The sequence below is a fragment of the Oryzias melastigma genome, linkage group LG22 (assembly GCF_002922805.2).
Source record: "Oryzias melastigma strain HK-1 linkage group LG22, ASM292280v2, whole genome shotgun sequence".
NCBI lineage: Eukaryota > Metazoa > Chordata > Actinopteri > Beloniformes > Adrianichthyidae > Oryzias > Oryzias melastigma.
Window position 1 is genome coordinate 13496452 of NC_050533.1, and position 23944 is coordinate 13520395.

Here is a 23944-nt window from a genome sequence, read left to right on the forward strand (position 1 = left end):
TACACTTTATAAAAATATATATAATTTAAAAAATAGAATGAACAAGAACATGTTAATGGTTATTCTGTCAAACATAGTGACTGAGAAATAGCTGTTTATAAATCTATGGGATTTTGGCTTCTTGGAGCCAGTGGGAACTTCCTGTTTGGAAGGCCAGTCCAGTTCTCTTATGCAGTCAATGCTCCACCCATCCACCCATTAAAATGTCTTCTAAATAATTGAAACTTTTAAAACTAGAAAGGTTGGATGGATAACAATGACTAGTCGAACAGCTCTAACTGTCCCTGAAGGGAGCACAGTAGAGGAGGATGCAGATGAGCCGGGGAGCCTGAAGGCCTCCGCTGCAGCACAGCGCGTCCTCGGATGCTGCGCCTCCGCTCATCCCTGCCTCTACTGCGCAGCCGCAGATTCTCCAGGACACAGCAAGCCGAGCAGGGAGAGGCAAAAATGGCCCTCGATAATTTGATTTTCGGCCAGTGCATCCTCTATTTCTTAGCCTTCGTGTTCGGTTTCATCGCCGTCGTGCCTCTGTCAGAAAACACGGAGGACTTTGGAGGGAAATGTCTGCTCTTCACGCGGGGAATGTGGCAAAACGAGAACATCACTGTGTCGAAGCAGCGCTTCATCGTGGAGGAGTGGGGACCCGAGTCTTCCTGCAGCTTTGTCACTTTCGTCGGGATTGCGTCCCTCGTCCTGTCTGCAGTGCAGGCGTGGAGGCTGCTGTTCTTCCTGTGCAAAGGACACGACGAGTGAGTGAATGTTTAAAGAAGAAAATAAGGATTTTGCGTGATTTCTCCTCTGACGTGCGCATTTTCTGCGGTAGTCTTAATAAATATGCGGAAGACGTCAGTAAAAACAACTGTTATCCATCAAAGATGTCTGCTCATTCACTAACATCAACCCTTCTCACTTCTATAGTGTTTACACAATCCATTTCATTATAATTGATTATACATAGGCTATGTTTAAGAATTTTAGGCCCGCATGGGACAGGGACCATTTTAGAAAAGATACACTGTTTTTTACACGTTTGCTCCTGTCTGTTTCCCTGCAGCTCCATCTTTAACTCCTTTCTCAACCTGCTGATCAGCTCCCTGGTGGTGTTCACTGTCTTCCTGTCCAGCACTATAGTCAGTGTAGGCTTCAATCTGTGGTGCGACGCCATTACTGAAGGGGGGACCATGCCCAGCAGGTGAGACAACAGTTCCCACTCCGATGAAAATCATGATTTTTGGTGTTCTTAACATGTTCTTGTGGCATTTTTCAGACATAAATAAAGAAAATTAAGCTTAAAACTGATTTTTTTTTTATTCAAATGTTGTGAATCAGGAGCAGACTGTCTACAGCTTCAAGCTCCATGCTCTGCTACATTCTGATGCATTTGCTTGTAGACAAACAGATCTATGTACATCTTTTTCTGATCTGTAACTGGAAAACTAGACATTGCTTGCAATTTTTAATGGAACCGTCATCAAAGTGATGATGGGAATTGGGGTGGGTTTACTCTGTGCCAACAGAGTTGAATTTCTAATGAACTACTGTCGCTCTGCAGAAACTACAGCTTAATCAGTTAAAGAACACTTGAAATGCTTTTAAAATAGATCACTTGATGACTGGAGTTGGACTTTTGGGATGTCACTGTCCTCTAATTGATGTGTATTTTTCTCCAGCTGTGAAAACCTGCAGGACACAAACCTAGAACTGGGTCTGGACAACTCTGCTTTTTATGACCAGTTTGCTATAGCCCAGGTATAGTTTTGATCATTTTATCAAGGTAGTGACAAAACCCCCTAAAGTTAAACATGCCTTTTCATGTGTGTTTCATTCAGTTCGGCCTTTGGGCTTCCTGGCTTACATGGCTCGGCATTGCGGTGATGGCCTTCCTCAAGGTTTACCACAACTACAGGCAGGAGGACCTGCTGGACACCCTGATCCATGAGAAGGAGCTGCTGCTCGGCCGCTCGTCCCGCCGCGACTCTGACCTCAAAACTGGCCCCATCTAGAAACTGCTCAAGAACATGAAATCGCCCTCAAGCTTTCACAGTCGTCCTGGCTGCCATGAGAAACACCAACGTTTGCCTCTTCAGACAATCACAATCAATTGGCTTTTGCTTTAATTGACGGTGATTTGAATTATTTGGAGGATCCAAAATTATTTTCTCCAGATTTATCTGCTAGTGACCTAATTATATCTTTACAGTTTGATGACAGGTGTGAATTTTTAATATAGTCATCTACATAGTTTAAACAAACATCTGCATGAATATAATGCATGGAAAGTTTATTTTAAATATTCTTTTCTACACTTTCCCTTACTTTTAGGAGACGCCTTCCATCTAATAAAGCGTGTATTATTTGCATGTTACAGTGAAGTAGAACTATGTACTTTGTTGGCACAAAAGCTCAAAATATTTGGCAGCCAGGTGACAAAATACTGTCAGTATTTTTCAGTGAGATATCGAACAGATCTTCCTACCTGATAATGTACTCTACTACTGTGACAAACCATATGTGTGCATGCATCCTTCTCTCTGCTACATGGCATAATCACTGTGAGGCAAGTAAAACTGCTTTATTGGTAATTTATTTAAAACAAGTGAAAAACATGAAAGAGTAGGAACAGAGAAAGCCCTCCATCAAGGCACATCATTTAAAGAAACGTTTGGACAGCAGTGTGCAAATACAGAACAGGATGCATTATTGCTGATGGCGATTCTGACTGACAGTACGGAGCCTCAAGTATTTCTTTTTTATATATATATTCTGAATGAAACAGCCACATATTGCTTTGATATTCAACCATGAAATGTCAAACATTCCTTTAGAGTTCCCTGAACAGATGGAAACTTTATTATTGCTCTTAAGGAGGGAGGTATGTGAGATGTGCATCACTGTGCTCTTCCATTCCTTTAATGCATTTGTGTGGTTGAATTTTATTGGCTTTCATTGATAAAGGGACTCATGCAACAACATACAAGAACAGTTTTCTTATTTTCTATTCTGAAAACGGAATCAAAAGATGAATATATACTTTTTCTGTTTGTTGAATCCTTGAATCATCCCTATACTTTTATAAGGGGGGAATTTGACATCACAATTAAGACCTGAATATTATATTAATACAAAATTAACAAATAACAAAAAAGTAAAAACAACAAAAAAAGTTTGACTTGAGCAGATATAAAGTATAGAAGAATATATAGGATGTAAGGAACTGTGAATCTAGCATTTACAAAAAAGGAAAACTGAAAAGCAGCAGCATTCATTCTGTGAGTATATTCTTTTTCATAATAGCTAACACTGTGCTGCATTTTTTTATCATCAGAATCAGTCAAAACATGACTTTTTTTGCCTCTTAGTTAAACATTACTCCACCCGATGCAGCACTAGGCTAACCAAAGCCTTTTCCCAGACATCTATACATTCAGTTCTGTGCAATTACAAGGCTAAATACTGATAGTGAGAGACCTTATAGTATATTGGGCCGTACGCCACATTCAGTGTACAGTAATATCGGATGTACACAAAAACCGTGGTACAAAATGAATGTTTGCATTCCATGGAAACAGACACTCACAGGCAACAGACCGTGACTGGAACTCAAACACCACATGGCTGGGTAAATATGTAGGTTACATGTGAGCAGACGAACAGAGCAGCATGCTTACCACTGTTTTACATATATCGGAAACATACACATACCCTCACTGGCCACCTTAGGTACAGATAGTAATTAGTTTTTACTTTTAAGGTAGTTCCCCAAACTTATATAGAAGATTTGTCATATTTTGAACTAAAAAAGTGGGGAAAAAATTGAAATTTATTCCAAATTAGGAATTTAAGCATACACTTTACTTAATTAGCATATTTTTTTCTAAATTATGACAGTTTAAACAGTGAGAGTCGATGTTCCTGGTAAAGTGGCTAATGAGTATATTCTGTATATATGTACACAAACATGGAAGCTACATATTTCTGGGGTGACGACTTTGTGCCTTTATAGCGACGATGGATTCCAGGATCAGACGTCTGAGGTGTTTGAAGGCCTCAAAGATGAGGAAAATTGCGTTTTAAAAAAAGGAGGTGTAAGTGTGAGAGTGTATGGTAGGGTCCAAGCCTCGACCTGCTCAGCGTCACTGCATGGTCAACCATATCCAACACCCCCACAGAATCTGCTTCATGTGCAGCAGGTACACAGCCAACACGGCTTCCAGCTCCTCGCACGCTCGCTGTGGGCGCCGGCGGTCCGTGCAGTACATGGCCACGCCCAAGCATGACATCAACAGGAAGAGGCAGGTGAAGAGGGCGAAGTGGGGGCGGGACGTTGACGTCTCATAGGCTGCAGAAGGAAAACACAAAGCACATTTGGATTGTAAATGGTATTTAAATTATGTAAAAAATGATTGGGCAAATACTTTGAGAGTGTTCTATGTTATCCTATGTTATTTCTGAGTCTCAATCGTTATTGGAGTGATTAAGGAAGTGGCTTAATGAAATCCAACAAAAACGTATTGGTGTTGATGCTTCCTCATGCACATTCATAGGGATTCTTTAAGACGGACTTACCGCCTAAATATTCACAAGAGGGGAGGTCTGTGAAGCCAATAGAGAGGAGGTCAGTGAGGGTCAGCCTCAGTGACGTACAGCAGCTTCTGTACAAACCAGCTGCCGTGCCCTCCCAGACCTCTGAGTCTATCTGCAGCTCATTTGCATGCATAATTCCTTGTGGCAACTGAGTCACTTTCTCTTTTTTTTTAATCAGACTCTTACATAATATTAAGAAACATCTTAATCCTTGAAGATTTATTTACATTGCAGATTTTGATGCTTTTTGTGTTATTTGGGCTTAAATGAAAGGAAACTACTTTTCATTTTGACTATAAACATATGAGAATAAGTAAAGGGAATAGGTTGCAAAAGTTCATTTTTTTTAGCTTTTTCTTGTTTAAAATTTTTTATTTTTTTTTTAGAAAATAGAGAGTTTTCTTACCGTGCACTGTGGTTTCTGGCTCTCGGAATCGAACTCTGCGCTCTCCTTTCCGTCTGTGGTTGCTCTCTGCATCTGACACGGAGCTGGGACTCGACCTCTTCAGGATGGAGGTGGGGACTTTATTGCTGTTCACCTACATTACAATTAAATAAGTTTCATTTGCACTAATTAAAAATAAATAAATAAAGAAATAAAAAGATGAGGGAAATAGAAACCTTGGCTTTCAGAGTGTCCTCCTCCTCCTGTTGATGGTGGGTGTCCTTTCTGTGCCGAACCTCTGAGTGCTTTTCCCGGTGCGAATGAGGAACGCAGCTGGAGTTGTCCGTGAGCGACTCTGTGGTGGTGAAGCGTTTGGACAGTGCGGACACACACTGGCCCAAAGAGTCTGAGGAGAGAACCATGACAACCCGGTGAGCTGCTTCACGTTGGACTGTGGAGGCAGACTGAACACACCAAGTAAAACATGCAAATGTCTTAAAGCCTTTAGCCTCTTCTGTCGTTTACTCTCACAGATCCAAGCAGATATATCCACCTCTTAAGTGTCATTCATTTTTATGTCTGTTTGTGCTAATTTCATGGGTGAATGATATTTGATAAAAGTGCCAACATTGAAATACTACAAAAATAATTCCATTGACCTCTGAAAGCTGTCGTGCTGGTTTTCCGGCCTGTGCTGACTGAACTTGGTAATTTCAGAATCTGTTACACTGATCCATGTAATCTGCAGTAAGTAGGGCAGAAAGCAGGGTTGGGCTGTCCTGCTCCCTCCTGCCCCACAGGGTTTTTTATTGAAGTGTGTGATGCTGAAAGTAACAAATGCCTTAAAGCATAAACGATGTTTGGGCCCAGAGCTGAGAATATCTATGGGACTGTCACTACAATGACAGCTCCTTCTAAAGATAAATATAAAGCAGCGCTCTTTGATGTATTTTTAGATGAAGCCTCTGACTTACTTTTAAAGAACCACTCAGATCTAAACAGAGGTTTTGGTGTTTTTAACGTGTTCTTGTGGCATTTTTCTGATGATGGAGTACGTATATAAAGAAAATTGATCTTGACAAAGTGTTTGAGTATTTCTTTATTCAAATTGTTGTGAAGTCTCACATGTCCCAAGAATGGATGGACCAATGGCCAAGTCTCCAGTATGGTCATTTATTGATTTTTTTTAAAAACATTTTTTTTGTTCTGAAATTCCCAAGTTTTCAGGAATGTTCAGATGTTTTAAGGATGTTGCTTTGTTTTTATTTTCCATTTTGCTGTATAAACCAAAGTTGAAAACAAAAGAAAACAACATCAGATTCATAATTACCAAACAAAAAAGTATAATTTCAAACTGTTTTTGCAGATGGTTGCAGTGATAGGTTTCTTGTATATTTGAAGTGCAAAAACGCATAATTTCACATTATCTCACTTCCATTTCTAGCCTAATGCACTGTTGTTTAGTGCTGCTGGATCTTTGCTGCGATTTGAAATGGGGAAAAATTGTGTCATTAATGAACAAAAAATTCCATTATGACATTAATGAACTCAAGATCCATTTGAAGGCTTTTGTTTTTTTAAATGAGCACAAAGAAAACCGATTTATACCAAGATTAAACGATGCTTAGACAAATGTGTTTTTGTGCTGTGCTTTATTGAGATTCTCTGTTGGGTTTCATTTAATTTTAACATATTTATATGCCTTGTCAGTGCTGCTTCTTTTTCATTTAGACCAAGAGTCTGCAACCCGCTGCTATGGAGCCACATGTGCCTCTCATACCCCTCCAATGTGGCTCTCTGATTAAATAAAAATAAGTTTTTTCATTTTAAACAACTAATAAAGTGACAAAAGTAAATCCAAACTTTATTCTATCCATTCACAAAGAGTTTAAGAATAACAACTGACAATGATACAACCCATAATGTTACAATTATCCATAAAGCAGTTTGTAGTTTAACAAAGTTGAGCTACAACATTTTGACAGATTTTTGACAGAAGTATTTGACATTTGAAAAAAATCAATCTGAGGTCAGTAAGCACACCAAAATTTATATTCAAGGGTTTTTAGCCAGATTTTCTACTTTTAAACACATTGAAGTATTTTAGGTGCCCTCTTATGGTTCAAAAAATCAGGTAAAGGTCACTGAAATAGCCCTGATTTAATTTTGGTTTGTTAGATGTATGCATTTCTGGTAAAGATGCACCACAAACTGAAAAATAAACTATTTTTTAATACTGCTGACTTTATATTACACTATATTTGCTGCATTGATGTGATTCTATGTGACACAGGAAGTCTTTTATTTTGAAAGGAAGTCATAGGAACCTCTTTTAAACGTTATAAACTATTTCATATTTTGAAAAAAAAAATGTTTTATATGCCTAGAAAAAGTTAATTTATGTGTACATAATAGGAACAATAACGTAAGTACAAATCAGTGTCTTAATGCTCTAAAGGCTGAGCTAAGACTTTGTGACTCCCGCTGGGTTCAAGTCAGCCAAAAATAAACCCAAATGGCTCTTTAAGTTTTGAATGTTGCAGACCCCTGATTTAAACTAATTAAAAATAATAGCAGAGTTTTTCTTTACATCCCAGTTAACCTTTTGATTTGTATCTCCTTTCTTACGTTAAGCAACCCCCCTAACACTTTTTGGGGGAGTTTTTCTTCTTTTGCTCATCAAAAAAGCTTTATATTTTTTTTCTAAAACAGCTAAATCTTTTCTAACATCTTAACAATGTTGAGGCCAGCAATAAGCACATATTATGAGCAGAGGGAGGGGCACGTACTGAGTTTATGATGGATGTATCTGTGGGTCAACAGCTGTAAACCTTGAGTGAGACCTCTGTTACGGGTCAAAAAGGTTTCTGCTGTGTACAATACAGAAAAGAATGTCAAACAAAAGAGCACGCGAACTACCAGTGATGCATTCTGCAGCTACAAATGTAACCCCTCGTGAGAGCTTGACTTATTTATTATAGCAAACGCAGTGAAACCTTGTGACGTAAGCAAAGGCGATGCTATAGAAATGTTTTACCGTATGCGGCCTACCCTGCTGTTTTTTTATTGCTGAGCTGTATGCTGCTCGTGATCAGCACCACTGCCTCCGGAAGCTGACTCGACAGCGAGGAGAGCGTCAGCCTATTGCTCTGATTTATTTTCTGCATCTCAGCAGTCATCAGAAAGTGCACGGTTGAGAAGTCGGATGAGTTTTGCTCCCTGTAAGTGCAAGCCAAGCATAGCCGGTATACAAGCCCTCACCTATTTGTTTTTCCTCTGCGTAAAATCATTTCTACAACACTAAGGGATCGGCTCAAACACCACCGTGACGAGAGATTTCTATCCCTCGCAATCATTTACTCATGTTTGCCTGTTTGTAGCTTTCATTCTGCAAACAGAACATTTCCTCAGAGGACGGTGGTGTTTGCTTTGCTGCTTATGTCATTCCAGTGGAGAACTTTACCTGAATATTCAGTCTTGCCAATTTCAGCATAGACGGTGGCCATGAGCTCCAAGCTCCTGGCAGTGATTGGATGGTCATTGCCAAAGGCCCTTTGGTGAATCTTTGTGGCCTAAACAAACACAGAGACTCTGATGTCACTGACACTAAAAGCTTTAAGTAGAAGATTTCTGGGAGAGAAGAGAATAATTAGGATGTTGCGTACCTTACCGCTGTATTCTAGAGCCAGATGAGGCCTGAGAAAAGTTAAAAACATCATTAGACAGGTAGAACATCCTTTACTTTTGCTCACAGAAAAAGTTTGTTTAAGAAAATCCACCTGCACAAGAGCTATGTCTAAATTTAGGAGGAGCATATCAGTGAATGTGAGCACGTGTGTGCTGTGACTAAACTCCATGAGGGCACTCGGGCGCCTTGTGGAGGAAGTGGAAAACCTTCCCGCCTGCCAGCGCTGCCACTGTTTGCCTCAGGGTGATTTACTGAAGAGCTGCCACTTACAGGCCGGGGCATTGTCAGGGGCAGCTCGGTGCTAAGCTTTGTGAATGTTTCAAGGGCAGAGTCGCCCTCTCACGTGCCTGTGAAAAGTAGAGCGAGCTCTTCGAAGTGGCAAATGCCAGCTTTTATTAGTATGCAGCTGTTAGTTTTTTCTGATCTTTAAGAGCAGAAAAGCTCGTCTGTGACTTTTCCTGCCGTGAAGGAAAAAGGTAGAACTTCCTGTCCTAGCAGGAAGTAAGATCTAAAGCCGATGCTTCCTGAAGGCTTAGGAGATTTGATCAAAGTTTGTAGGTTTTGTTCCCAAACGTCCAAGAGAAGATCAAAGCACAGAATCAAATTCCTTTCCATCTTTATTTAGCCAGAAACCTAAGCCTCAAGGTGCAGACATGTTCAATCAGTTCCATCTCGTTAGGTTGAGCTACAGTGCGCTCCCTGCATTAATGAGGCACTGAGACCCTCTTCCATCACCCTCCATGACAACCAGGTTAAATGGCCTGATCCCAACGCTGCCCACAGGCAGAGAAAATAGGTGAACGCCGCGGTCCTGACACAATCCCCGTGCAACAGGAACCGTTAGATCTCCTGTAACGTCAGGCGTCAGGGTGTCTCTTTTCGAAACTCAACTCTAACCAAAACACCTAGAAGTTATCCAGATAAATAGTTTCCACTAGGAAACTGCTAACAATTGTTCTGCATACAATTTTAAAAATGTAAAAGAGACAAATAATTTTGTCTTTTTTATTTTGGAAAACCTGCTGAGGCTCCAGAACAGTTTTACCTACTGTTTGCTCATGATGCACAGCTGAGCCAAGCGCTCCAAGTGCTGCCCCTGGGAGGCTTGCTCGGAAAGTTCCTCCGGGGTTGTCCATCTCGCAGATCCCAGTGAAGCCTCCTCCTGAGGCCCTGTTAAACACACACAAGGCATGGAATCAGAGAGCGCCGGCTTTCTGTAGCTCCTCTGTTTCCTCTCTTTCTCTAGCTAGAGTCTGGAAAGCAAATCCTCAAAAGCGTGAGCATCTGCTGATCAGCCTGTCGTAGACTTTAAGCCTGAACAGTAAAGAGGGGCCAACTGAGGACTGGAGACAGGAGAGCAGAGATAAAGGGCAGGAGAGAGCAGATAAGCGAGTTGAACAACACAGCACGCCCACGGAGCCCTGAGATGTGACAAAACACAAACATACGTAGGGGCATGATGGTAAACATTTAACAAAAGTGGAGGAGAGGAGGCAAATAAGTTAGTGTGTAACAGGGAAACGTACGGATGAAACGCGAGAATGATGTCAGAGTCGAAATGCCCTTTTCACAGAAGAGGGATAGAAATCCAGTTCGCCCCCCGGCAACGCCTGCCATTCAGTCTGGCGCTGTGCTGATTCAGGGCCTTCAGTATTCGGGACTGACACAGCTCCTAATGAGAAAGTTAGGCCATTTGTCTTCGCCTGCGTCTGTCCCCGATCTCCTTGACTGAGCCCACGCCACGCCGTACTGCTGCCTCAGCTGCAGACGGGGAGGAAGAGGCAGACGTCTGGAGCTGCTGCAGCAGCAGGTGATGGATGAGCAGCACCACACGGCTCCTCGAGTATAGCGCAGGCAAACGTGGAGACACGTGAAATGGCACGTTACTCCATGTTGTGTCAGCAGCTTGATCCGTTTATGAATAGAAGTTTTGCATTTTGGAGAGTACTATTTGTCCTTAAAGAGCTTCTCAGAACTTGTGTTTCTTGGCTAATATTTAGTTACTTTGCCAAATTAATGGTTTTCAAAATACAAGTTGAGTTCATCAGATTAATCACTAACAGACTAGACTAACGCAGTTCACTCGAGGAAGATAAATCATTACATTAGTTACTAACTGTGGACAAAATCACTGCAAAATTAAGCACGTTCTAGCCAGAAATGTCATTCCTAGAAAAAGAAAAGCAAAACAAAGCCAAACTGGCCACGGCGCAGGACAAACTCCTTGTTTGCTTTCCTTTTTTTTCCAAGAACTACTCATCAAACGTGAAGTAAACAGTACTCGCCTGTGCTTCCCTGAAGAGCAGTGAGCTCGATCAGCGCCACCTCGTAGAACATCTTCTCTGCTTGAATGAACTGCAGAGCTTTCCCATCTGGTTTTATGGGTGAAGGAACGGTTTCAGTTGTCAAGAGGATTAGTCAGTTGTTGAAGTTAAAAACAGCACTCACGTTCCCCCCCACCGCCGAGCCCTGTCAACAGCCTGGGAGAATGTAGTGTGAAACACATAGTTGATCTTTGGCTCATGATCCAGACGGAATCTCTGCATTTTGTTTTTTCATTTTAGTTTCCACTTTTTTTTTAGCAAGATTATTAATTGAGAGCCACATTGAATTCCACCGTCAAAATGCAGGTTTTATTGTTTGTTTTAGTCTAAATTCCTTTGTTTGCATTAGGTCTCTATTTAAAGCAGGCTAACAATAGCTCACTTTGTCAAAGCATTCTGTGCACTTTGTGTTCTTGTAACTGTAAAAAGATACTAGTGATGTTTGTAGGGTTATTTTAATGACCAATAAGACGTGGAGAGCTTAAAATAAACACAGCAGAGCCTGTTAAAAATGACCTACTTCACCTCTGTTCTCACCCATCAGAAGTTTTGATCAAAAAAATTGAATTTTTCATCCCTGTTGACACACTGACTCTCAGTTATTTATAGATATTAGTTCAGTCAGACACTTAAAATGGAAAAATATGTCATGAAATAAAGAAAACTTCTAATCCTGGTAATAATATCATTTATACTTTAGCTTTGTAATTCTCTGTTTTTTTTAACTTTTCATGGGATGAAAAATAATTGTGTTTTTATATGTAAAAATAATTGAAACCACAAAAGAGAATACAATAATATTAGCAAAATGTCAGCATATTTAAATGTGATATTTAGGAGATGAAGATGCAGTTTGTGGTAAAAGACATTCTGGTACAGCAAGTTAAAAAGTATTTTCAGTTTAATGTTTGTAGTTTCACTCTCCATTAACTTTTTATCTACAATGTTGCTTCAGTTTAATAAAACATGAAAGATTTTCAGTTTTAATGACCCTCAAGTAAAGCTTATTGGATTAGAGTCTAATTTACTAGACTTTTACTATAAGATTATGGCCAAAAATGACCATTTTAGTGGCTTTTCTCTGACATAAACTATATAGACATCTTAAATATTTACATTTTTCAGATGAAACTTAGCAAAATAGTGACCACCTGATTGAAAAATGAACACATTTAATTAGAAATGCATCTAAATAAAACCCCATTTCTCTTTTATATGTTATTTATTGTCTTTTTCCATCTGCTAGCCTATAAGCTTGAAGCCTCCCACACAACGTGCCGCTGAAGTGAACCTGGGACATCCTGTCCTGGAAATATGAGCATCAGTGGAATGTTTTCAGCTTGAGATAGATCTCAGTGTTGACTACTGGAGAGCTAATTGTTTGGAAAAGACTTTGTAACACTTCCTAAATCTAAAAAGCAGAAACTATTGTTTGCTAAACAGTTGATAGGGACAGCTTTCCCTTTTTTGGCCTTGTGTTGAAGCACACCTTGATGCTCTGGAGACTTCTGCTTTTTAGAGGAAAGTAGGGGTGTGTATTGGAAAGGTGATACTAGTGATCCCCAAGACAGTACCGGGCAGTATTTCACTTAAAAAGTATATATGACTCAATAATTATCTGAATATTAATAAATTTTTCACAAAAGTAAAATTAAGCACTGCTACTGTATCTCATAAACAAGTGAAGTGGAAAACAAAAGTAAGACAGAACTACATGTTTGCTTTCAAATAATATTTAAATATTGCTTTGGCAGTATTTTAAAGCAATACAAATAAAGTATCGCGATATTTCACTGAATTGATATTTTTGTACACCCCTAGTTGAAAGCGTTTAAAACAACTAATTGATGTTTATCTTCTTATTTCTTAAGAAAGCAGGACATTTTTCCACAAACTAGCCAACATTTTCTCCTCGTAGTTGATAGTAATTTATTGGGAGCCTGTTGGAACAGCATCATTTGTTATTTTGTACTGACAAGAGTGACCTTGCGATTGTCAGAGGGAGCACATTTCTTTTTTTTTTTTTACGTGACTGTACCTGTGAGTCACCTGCCAGCTGGGATACGAGACAGACCATCTGTGATGGAAGGAAAGGGGAACAGCTATCAGAAAAGGTCACAGCTCTACTTCTACTGGCTATTTTTAGCCCAAGCTGAACCAAAACAATGCAACGGCAGGAACCTCATACAATTCTCTCCTGGGAACAACCTCGACTCCTCCTACAAACACCCACAAAGCTTCTCTTGTGCTTCTTATTGGATTACAAACTCTTGCTTAGTTCCTCAAAATAAGCTCCAGAAGAATTTCTGCAGAAATCATGGGTATTTCCCTTTAATTTTTCCTATGGAAAACTTTCTGAATTTCAAAATAAAGTGTGGATGTTTAATATCTGAATATTAAGTTTATCAGTTATCAAACCCAAACCAGCTTTTGGCTTCAAATGCCGGTTCCACAAGCTCCAAGAATAATACATCAACCTTTACCTGACTATTTAACGGCCGTAAACACGAACAAACATAACTAATAATGGGATTAAAGTTTAGCACTGTGAAACTGAAAAAGTCAGAACATATATTTGTGTTAGTGATTGTGCATTTCAAAACGGTCAATTGGCTGAGACGTGTAAGGAGATGCTGTTGCTTCTGCTCGTAAATCATTTGTGTGAAACTCTAATGTTCCCACATTCTGCCCCAGTTTGAGCAGCGACCTTTCACCTTTTTCCCAGGAGGGCGGTTACAGAAGTAGCACAAAGCCAGCACTTATGCAGAAACCCTCCAAGACCTGAGAAAACCTCTGCAAGACGGAAAACTACTCTGCAAATAAAACAATCCAAGTCTTTTTGTACTTGGTAGGACACGTGCTGCTGACAGAGTGAGGCTCAACAAGTCCATCTATTTTGGAAAACGGACAGTGAGAGGTAAAGCCTTGCTGAGGTAGATAACCTGAGCCGGCAAGTTAAGTGCCGAGTGTCTCAGTGACAAGGAGAGGAGCTGTGGAGGTAACATATCCTGAAACACAACACCTTTCTATTATCTCCGTGTCCTATACTGCTGTAGTTTCTAGAGGCAGTGAAGTGGCGATGCATGGGCTCCTCAGCGCACATACAGGTTAATTAGTGCTCACTCACTGTTGTGCAGAGATAAGAGCGCACAAATCCTCTTAAAAGACTGACACGGGGGCCGAGTGACACACAAAACATGGGGGGATTCTGGGAAAAAAAATGGATTATGAATATTCCTCCCAAGACATCCTCTCATCGGTTAAGGCCGCTTTCTATAAATGATTTTCCATCCTCCATTGTGCTGGAATTTGCCACCCTTTGCCCTCCATCAAACCATGAACTCACACAGCCAATGAGACAGCTTTACAGCCACTTTCTGAGAGCTCAGGGAAAGTAAAAAAAAGTAGAGAGACTTCTTCAGATTTTTGTCGGTTAAGGATACAGTTCTTTTCGGTGATGAAGAGCTCAGCGATCTGTGAAGCACAAGGAAAAATTAAACAAGCAAGACATGGTTAAGTGTTAAATAATTCATCCCAACATCTTTCCTGGGTGTGCGCATGCATGATGTGATGAGCTGTAAAAATAAACAAAACAGCTCTCCTCACAGTGTCACCGGGCCTGGTCAGCATCATCCTGTGAAGTTCTGGAGCTAAGGCAACAATCAGGAACATTCTGTTGAGCCTTTTAAAGTTAAGCTCTACTTTTCCAGGATGTATCACAAGTTTCAGCATCTTTTTAATACATTTACTTTCTTTTTTTCCTTTTCTGGTTTTCCCCCGTGATGCTGCCTAACTGTAGATTGAATATGTCCTGAACTGTGCTGCAGGAAAACAAAATAACTTCTCCGGCTCACCTGGTGTAAGCAGTTGGGCAGTGAGGTGAAGCTCTGGATGTGGGTCAGCCCCAGCAGGCAGCTGAGGAAGCAGTGGAGGGCAGCCTGGTACTCCCCCTGCTGCTGGAGCTGCTGTCCCAGCTCAAACAGGCCCTCCCTACCTCCGTTCAGCATCCCCAGTCCCAGCCAGAGTTAGCAATGCCTCCCATCAGAGCTCCACTCTTCGAGGACAAACGTTCAGCACTCCACAGAAGCACCACAGGTAGAAGAAAAAGAAGGAAAAAAAAAGAATACAATCCCCAGAGTGGAATACTTAAAAAGACAGCAGCTGTGCACACAAACACATGAGGATTTCTGGATGAGGAAGAGCTAAGACAGCTTCCTGCCAGTCCTGTCTGTGTGTATACTCAGTCAAGGACAGGTAGTAAGGAGCTGGCTGAGGAGGCGCCGCCGACTCACACAGGAAAGATCCATTCCCCTCCCCTCTAAGGCTGCACCAGGAAAAGAGGACAGAGGAAGTCAGAGAGTAGTTTATCTCTGAGTGGCAGAGCTGTGGGCCAATCCCTGCTCGGATCAGGCACAGAAGCCCCGCCAGGATGGAGAGCTTCCTCCAATCGCTGCACAGAGAAACCAGAAGGCAAATATTTTGATAATAAAAAGCAGAGAGGCACAGTGGCACATGCTCCAGATAAATATTGAAATGAGCCCTAACAAAGGCAGCCTGTGTCTGTTTCATTTTAGTTCTGGAAGCAAAGCAGTCACACTTTTTTAACATACATGTTTTAAATCCTGTTTTAGACTTACAAAATCTGTAAAACAAACAAGCAAAAGAAAATGATCCATCTTTGGAAGAAGACATTATTTATCTTTATGTCTTTTATCTCACTAATGAAATCCAACATGAACCTAGAAAAAGGACGACAAGTGATAATGTCATGGAATTTGATCCTGAATTGGCGGTGACAGAGCAGCACTTCTTCCACCGCCACCTCACATGGACTTAGGTCTGGCTGCTGATGAAACCGATGATGTAACAGAAAGTAACAGCTGAGTCTATCTTCATTGACCGATGCACCTTGACGAGCAGGAAGGGAGCTCGGTGGTTGTAAACGTGGCCAGATGAGAGCTCAGAGGGCGCTATGCTCGCTCGCACTTACAGGTCAGACGCAGGAAACCTGTGACCAGACCTCATCGTGCAGTAATAGCATCAATCTGAGGAAATAGATTAGGCTGTAGCACGCAGACTGATTCCCTATAAAAAGGTAATTGTGCGCACTTTATTGTCCTGTCAATACACCAGTCAAAACGGAAGCAAGAGAGGCCAAAAGCTCAGAGGATAACTTTTAGTGTTAAACACTTATTGAAAAAAAAACTCTTTATCACACTCAATTAAATAACTGAATGAATGGACAAAGTATTAAAACGTTTTCATGTGGAAATTTGTGGTAAATAAACATCTGAAAATAGCAAAATGTGCAAAAATAGCTTTTTAAAATCAACTGATATTCTGCCCAATAATTTTTAAACATTATTTGAAGCAAAACTGAAAAATCTCATGTAAATTTAACCCCCCAAAATTAATACTATTTTGGAAATTCTTCCAAGCCCGGTAGTGTTTACTCATTCTCATGCATTTCCTGGCCGGATGTTTGATTTGATGCTCACCATAACACAGGTCAAGAGTGGAGAGCTACCTGTAATTGGAATATTGACTGCCTGCCTGGAGGAGTTGGTAGAAAAATACATCAGTATGATCTGTAAACATAGCCAACACTGTGGGACAAGCCAATATAACAGACTAATGCAAATGAATGGCAGAGAGGAGAACAGAGTGTCATTAAAACTGTCATTCACATATAAATTCAACACTGGTGGTTGATTGCAGAACCATAAACTTCATCGTTTTAAGTGATGTACATCCATATCATATTCCAAGGTATTACTTATCAACATAGGTATGACAAAAAGGCAGGTCTCCCATTGACATATTACAGTTTCACCTGTGGGGGGAAAAAAACAGAATTAAAGGATGAATAACAGGGGTGTGGCCAGTAAAATGCATGTTCACGCAGGAAGGAGGATTGAATTTCTACCTTGATAAAGGCCAAAAGTGCTTTATAGTCAGTCCAATTCACCTATTCACACACATTCACATGCTCAAGGCATGCTAGGCCATTTTGTTCCACCAGCAGCAATATGACGACTCTACCACTGCACCACAGCTACTTGGAGGTTTGACACTGTTGAAGTACACCTAGCTGAATAAAACTTTACTTACTTTATTTGGTTAAATTCAAAAGATCAAAACGTTACTGAAAAGTGCACTTTGCTTGCTTATGATGTATTTTTGCTCCTTCGTGTATGTTATTTGTTGAACTTTTAAATAGATTTTTTTTTTCTTTTAGCTTAAAACTCTTCATTTATATAAAAAACTGATTTTTTTCTCGCCTCAATTTTTGGTAATTTTGGATATCTCACTTCTAAATTAGGAACAGAAAAAACACAACAAATCTGCTAGCTTAAAACTTAACTACAATCATCTTTTGATCTATTGTAAAAGTGTTCCCATGTGATCATTTAAATATTATTATGCAATTTTAGCCAAAATATCAAAAAAAGTTTTATTTACTAAGATACATTTTCTGCAGCGCACTAGTAGTTCATTATAAATCTGAGTTGTGGACAAAACTGTTGGTGCGTATTAAGTTTATTTCCCATCATCCCTTTGTTCACTCTCTCTCACTAGCTTACAGCCCCTCACAACCCCAAGCTAACATTAGAGGTGCAACAAAAATGGTGAGATATATTGGAGCTATCCAGCCAGACAGTTTTGAGGCAGATGCCAGCTCGGACGAGGAAATCGTACATTGAACTAGTCGTCTACAAGTGGATGCATCAAAATGAAGGGGAGCTTATTAGATGATTGTAGCATCTATATCAATGCTAAAGACTTATTCTAACAGAATCTTTTGTCTGATTCCCAATAATTTGAAAAAATAAATACTCAGAAATGCAAATTTAAGCTTTATTTTCTTTATATTTGTCCTCTATCATGAGAAAACATGTTCAAACATACAATAAAACACAATTTTATTGTAGTGCGTTTTTAAATGGAGCATGTAGAAGAGGGAACATTAGCTGCATAGATGTGTGTCCTTGGAAAGCAACCTCCAGTGTGTAAAATGTGTAGAAATACGTTATTTTCCTCAAGTTGTTGAGCAGCAAACAACATTTTTGAAGCTCTGATTGGGTTCTCCTATACAGGAAAGACACAATGAGTAATTTAGAGAAGTACAGTCAGTATCTAATCATTTGGAGAAGGCTAACAAGGCCAAAACAATCCACTTCCTCATCCTAACTAACACATATCACGATTTAAGGTCACAGAAAGCAGAACTTTAGGAAATTGAAAATGCCTGAAAACAACATCAGATTTGAGGTGTCAATTATAAGAAAAGTTTGGTCATAGCGTGTTTGAACTTTTAGTTATATTGACCTAATTTGGACAATATTAAAGAGCTATGTTTTTAAACCTGTGCAGAAGTGTTTAGTCTTTCTTTGTGGATTTTCTTTTTCCAGTAAATGACGTAAAAACAGATTCTACAGATAAATGAAAATCCACTCATGTAACTCGTGTCAGAGTTGTGAGTGTAAAAACAGATTTTAAGATCATTAATGGATTACAACATTTTAAAAAGTATTTGAAACCCTCGGTTGTGTATTTTTTTTCTATTTTTTAAAATAAATTTAGGTTCATTAAACAATAAATTGCTACTATCTCTAAATTAAAGCAATATTAGGTCTGAAAGCATAAAAAAATCCGTATTAACTGAATTATTGGCAGTTATTGACTGAATAATAAAAAATATAAATGAAAAGCATGAAAACCACACGTTTTTTTTAGCATTTATCATAGTTCTGTATTAAACAAAAAAAATCTCAAAGTTGTCTGTCAAAGTTTCAGTTGATTTTAAGTTTTTTAATAATACGTGTATTTTTTCCAAGCTAAATGAAAACTACTTTTTATGTCAGAAAACAGCCTGTGAAAGTTATGAAGCATATTCAAGACCGGCAGTTGGAGTGGGTTAAATTCACGTGATAAAATAAAGAAATAAAACCACCTTTGACAGTCATATATCTTGTATGATGCTTTGGATTTAGAGAAGCAAATTACCTCTCTTGTGTCCAGTGATTCTGCAGCCCTGACATCAGCATATACTATTTATACTGCCTGGATTATGAAAATGCAGCAACTCCGCCCAAGCTTGCACAGTGATGTTAATGCTGGGCCAGCTCATAGTTTTGAATAAATACATGAACCAGCAGTCTTATTAAACATAATAAACCTATACCTGGAGATTTGAGCTTTTATTCTCTTTTATATTTTGTGCTTGCATGCCTGTTGTCGGCTCAAATGTAGCCTTTCCTGCTGCTGCTGCAGCTGCACTTTAATAGTGTTGCACCTCAGCTACTGAGAGGGAGTTTATAGCTTCTGTGTAATCAGCAGTAAATGCTGCCACCATCTGTCTCTTTTTACTCAATTATCTGACCCAGTGACTTTTACGGACAAAAACTGAGCAGGTAAACAGTAACACAAAGCTCCCAGCCAAGATTATGAAACATGTTCACCTCATCCAACAATCCAGTTTCATTTTGGATTATTGGTTTGTTTTACTCAGAGGGTGCCCACAATGCCATCCATTTTCAGGGTCATGGGGTTGCTGGGGCCTATCCCAGTCTCTGTTTGGTGAAGGTGGGGTGCAGCCTGGACAGGTTGCCAGTCTGTCGCAGTAAAATCAACTTTAATCAACACTGAGGTGCATCATTTAAATGTTTCAGTCGTAGCATTCCCTCATCTTGGCTTTTAATCCTTCTTGCTGTCACAGAGTGCTGAAATTTATTTATGAGCAAGCGTTCATTAAAGAAAAAGCATCATACTTCAACAGCATTGATGTACTGTCTGAAGCTTCCTTTCTACTCTGGCACCCCCTGGTGGATAAGTAGAGGATAGGTCAGGAGATCTTTTGCAAGACTTGCATAAAAAAGGTAACATTGTGGAAAAAAAGACTTCACAAATACATGAATACATAAATATTTGTTAATAATATTAAAATGTAAACATTGGAGTCACTTTCTCTTGCAACTCCAAGTTAATCAAAAATGAGATAAACACAGTGTTTTCATTCATGGATGTGATTTATACTTGTATTAAGATAAGTCAATCAATTTTTCGTTCAAACAACATTACAATAACTCATTTAGATAATGTGATAGATTTTTAGAATGCATGCGGGTTGACATGCATCGGCCCACTTTTCCAAACTGAGACTTCACTGCCATCTGCTGCAGAAATGAGGAGGGTTTATTGCCTTCTTGTCGGAGGTAAATTGAAAGAAAACAAAGCAGTGTCAGAAAACAGAATTTATTTCTCACTACATTAATTTGAACTATGTGACTGAGAATCAAATGTGACTTCCACTGACTCCGACTGCTTCTGTTTGGTGAAATTCAAAGACCAGTTTGTCAAAACCTCCACGTTTTTGTTTCCTACAAGCTTTCAAAAGATAATTTCAGATCATAAAAAAGGAAGAATTCTAACTTGTTTAAACTGGAATGTTATCTGAATAATAGGATTTTAGCCTCCACTTATTTTAAAATATTTTTTTTTATTCCTGGCTCTTTAAGACTGTTTGTACTTAACACCCTACTGTGTCATGCATTCACTTTCTTTATGTCTTAAGCCTTTGGATCAATTCAAAGCCATGCTGGCGCTCAACAGCTCAATGGAAGGAGACAATGAGAAAAATCAAGACACATGGGGTTACCATGCCAACCAGCATCAGTCCCCACTTTTTTCCAGCTTTTAGACAGGTGACTCAGTTAATGCCAGCTTGAAATTGAAAATGGACTCAAGAAGGGGTCAAAATATTCGCAGCATCAATGATTTCACTTCAAGGGATCCCTGATTTTTATATTTTTTTATTTATTTTTGTTCATCCTCTGGACATAATTACATTTAAATTAAAAAACAATGTATTTTTATTACTACAGCTAAAGTAGATTAGTGGGTTACAGTGTCATACATATAAGTACAATGTCATATCCTTGTAAATGTACATGTTCTCTTTAAGAATGTGATATAGTGGTGTGAAAATGTTCATTATTTTTGGACTAAAGGTCTGACATTGTAGTGTGGAAAGCATTTTGTTCATGTGTAAAATAAAACATTAAATTCTAAACTAAAAAAGTCAGTACAAAAGCAATCTCATAATAGCATAAATGACAGGAATACATGCAAAAAATTAATTTACCGGGAATTTAAATATTATTTTTAAAAAAATATTTTCAAGCAGATTTTTGCCTCAGAAAAATATGACTTACATCTGTTATTGACATAATCGAAGCCAATAAATCTCCCTCATTGTTTCTGTACTGAGTTAAAATTCCCAGAAAGTTTTTTTTCTTTTTTTTTTTACACTCAAGCAAGCTTTTTAAATTGGGTGGAGGGACCTGATAAGCAGTTCTCTGGGAAGGTTTCTTGGTTTCCTGACCTCAGTTTGATCTCCGCTGTTCCTGCTAGCTGCAACAACATTAATAACTTCAAAAAAACAGCTGCGAAAGAAAAAAAAAAAATTCTTTGCACTGAGCGAATGCTCAACCACCGTGTGGAGTTTTATTGAGTTTGGAAAACCAGCATGTTTTCTAACAATGTGAGCTAAACCTTACTTGAAAGAAGGAAAATAAGACATTTGTAAGTGTCAGCTTAGATTCTGTTGTCAAAATAAATTCACAGAAATATCTTTTTTCAAAACCTCTATGGAAATCTTGGAACGCTTTTTTATATTTTGGATTGTCTCTTCTTAATAATACAAGGTAGCACTTTATATAATAATAAGGGTCCTTTTATTAACGTTAGTTGACGCATAATTAAGCACTATTTAGCTATTAAATATGCATTACTTAAACCACTTTATTTATTTCAATAATTAACGATGGTTACGTAAGAGTTAGGTAATGCCTATGAAGCCTTATAGCATTAAGGGGTTAGGTCGGACTAAAATTATTAACCGAAAAAAGAGATTACTTATGAGGTTATTAAGGCTTTACACATTAGCTAATAAGTTGTTGATGCATACATAATTACATAAGGAAATGCTTTGTTATGCATAAAGTACAGTTGAATAATAAACATTAATAAACTGCAAACTAATGTGTTAATTAATAAATTAATTAATACAAAGTAATGCATAAAAGTGTCTGTTAACACGTTATTTAATTGTTAAATAATGCTTAGTTATGCATTAACTAACAATAATACTGTTTTTATAGCACCAAACAACCAAATCTGTCAAGCATCCTCACTATTTCAGGTTTACGGTTCCATCTTTTGAGAGACTCTCAGCTAAGTGAACTGATCCACTTAGCTCAGCTCATGGAGGAGTGTTAATAAAAGGGCAGAGAGGCTGCCGGTGACCAGCGGGGAGTGACCACACACAGTAAATGTTTGTGATATTATTCAACGTCCAGAGAAAGCATTTCACTTTATTTTCAAGTTCAATTTTTATGGGGGTTCATTTAAAACCAGGAAAGGAGGCCTTTAAGTTTAATTGGTTGGAAAATTTGGTCATTTTGTTTGTGGTAGCGTGGGTTGCTGGTGTTACTGCTTTCAATCCTGGGAATTTCCAGTCGTTTTACATGTGAGTGGTTCGGAGAGTCGGGAAAATTGGCTCATCACTCAGTGGAGCAGCGAGATTTCTGTTCATGACATTTCCATTAACAACAGGATATAATATGTTTATAGATCTCTGTTTTCTGGAGTCTTTAATTTCCCCTCTGCAACACAGTTTCTAACTGCTGCAAGAGGATGAAAGGGGAGGCCTTTATGGATCAGTCCTGCTGGAGATCTATTGATAGTAAATTAAATTGATGGTGACTGAACTTCTTTTCTGAATTTATTTTTTACCTAAGCATGCAAAACACACAAAAATAACCTGTTGCCTTTAATTAAAGTCCTTTAATTACAAAAAAAACATTTTCAGATCCTAAAAAAATCAGAAGAAATAAGAAAATAGATTTTTTCAATGTGTCAATGATCCCACATGAAAAGTGGTAAATCCAGATTTCCTGTTTCTGTGCAGTTTTGGCATCAACAGGCCGACTCTGCCCCATCACGTCCATTAATTATCAATATTTGATTTGATTCCCTGTAAACAGGTCTGCATCTGGAGGATAATTGAGTTTGGGATGTCCTCGTGGTGTGTTCCTCTCAAACCACTGATGCTACTAAATGGTTTATTTGAGATGGGCCTTGATCGTGTGGTAGAAGTGCAGAACTTCAAGACACCAAAAGCTGTTTCTGTCCCAAGCTCAAATGAATGATACTTTATTTAAACTGGACGTGAGAGAGTAAACAGGATAGTGTCCAAAATCTAATTATTTGTTCTCACAGATAAACAAAATATGTTAAAATGAGTTTGTTTGCTCACTAAAAATGACAGTAGATAACTCTGAAATATATATTTTTATTATTAAAAAATAATATATCCAATTTGTGGCTTGAGCTGCTACATCCTTGTGATGATTACAGAATAATAATTCCACTTGACCGGCGGCCAAAAAAAAAAAAAAAAAAAGCTGCCCCACAAACTGTTTATTTACGGAGTCATCAACCTGCGGACAATTTCATCATGGGAAATAAACAACCAGGGTCACGTCCTTCACAAGTGAAATACATCAACTGGTCTGTGAGGCTGCATGTTCATAAAACATACTGACAGAGAGACATAAAACCCAAGAATTAGGTGCACACTCACACACAAACCCACTCTAACAAGGCTTAGATCAGATTTGAGTCCAGTTAAGCCAACTGTAACGTCGCTTTAAAGCCAAAAGCTTATTTTGACATTTTCAGTTCACCTAATTAACACATTCCAGGAGGAATTGACACAATTTGGATTTTTATTTATGTCAGACAAGGCAGGAAATCTCAGAGGATGCAGTTTTTTGTACGTCTAATACAAAGAAACCTCGACACAGGAAAAACAAATGAAGATTTTTAAGATTTGTGTTTATAGGGATGTTAGTGTAACCGTCATTTAGCTGTATTTATTTGGGCTGTTGTGAGATTTTC

General features: G+C 38.8%; 2 protein-coding genes across 3 annotated transcripts; one reads left to right on the top strand and one right to left on the bottom strand.

The window, feature by feature from the left end:
- Positions 1-363: 363 nt before the first annotated feature.
- Positions 364-2972, top strand: LOC112146581 (transmembrane protein 179). The gene is made up of 4 exons (XM_024272483.2): positions 364-749; positions 1055-1192; positions 1671-1749; positions 1830-2972. The coding sequence occupies exons 1-4, from the start codon at positions 364-366 to the stop codon at positions 2001-2003; spliced, it is 777 nt and encodes a 258-aa protein (XP_024128251.2). The 3' UTR covers positions 2004-2972.
- Positions 2558-15355, bottom strand: lg22h14orf180 (linkage group 22 C14orf180 homolog). Of its 2 annotated transcripts, XM_024272453.2 has the most exons (9): positions 14836-15355; positions 14425-14455; positions 10943-11029; positions 9707-9827; positions 8635-8665; positions 8433-8541; positions 5206-5375; positions 4991-5123; positions 2558-4339 (listed from the first exon to the last, which is right to left on the bottom strand). In XM_024272453.2, the coding sequence occupies exons 1-9, from the start codon at positions 14986-14988 to the stop codon at positions 4134-4136; spliced, it is 1041 nt and encodes a 346-aa protein (XP_024128221.1). In that variant the 5' UTR covers positions 14989-15355; the 3' UTR covers positions 2558-4133. The 2 variants fall into 2 exon arrangements, with proteins under 2 accessions (XP_024128221.1, XP_024128239.1); XM_024272471.1 differs by lacking the exons at positions 10943-11029; positions 14425-14455; positions 14836-15355 and adding an exon at positions 10184-10289.
- Positions 15356-23944: the final 8589 nt, after the last annotated feature.

Bases quoted from the DNA above. Each gene is read 5' to 3' on its own strand.
- LOC112146581 (XM_024272483.2), top strand. From the start codon at position 364: ATGCTGCGCCTCCGCTCATCCCTGCCTCTACTGCGCAGCCGCAGATTC. The intron at 750-1,054 runs GTGAGTGAATGT...GTTTCCCTGCAG, and splicing joins CTGTGCAAAGGACACGACGA to CTCCATCTTTAACTCCTTTC. The intron at 1,193-1,670 runs GTGAGACAACAG...ATTTTTCTCCAG, and splicing joins GGGGGGACCATGCCCAGCAG to CTGTGAAAACCTGCAGGACA.
- lg22h14orf180 (XM_024272453.2), bottom strand. From the start codon at position 14,988: ATGCTGAACGGAGGTAGGGAGGGCCTGTTTGAGCTGGGACAGCAGCTC. The intron at 11,030-14,424 runs GTATCCTTAACC...CCATAAAACCAG, and splicing joins CTTCATCACCGAAAAGAACT to ATGGGAAAGCTCTGCAGTTC. The intron at 8,542-8,634 runs GTACGCAACATC...GTGTTTGTTTAG, and splicing joins CTCTAGAATACAGCGGTAAG to GCCACAAAGATTCACCAAAG.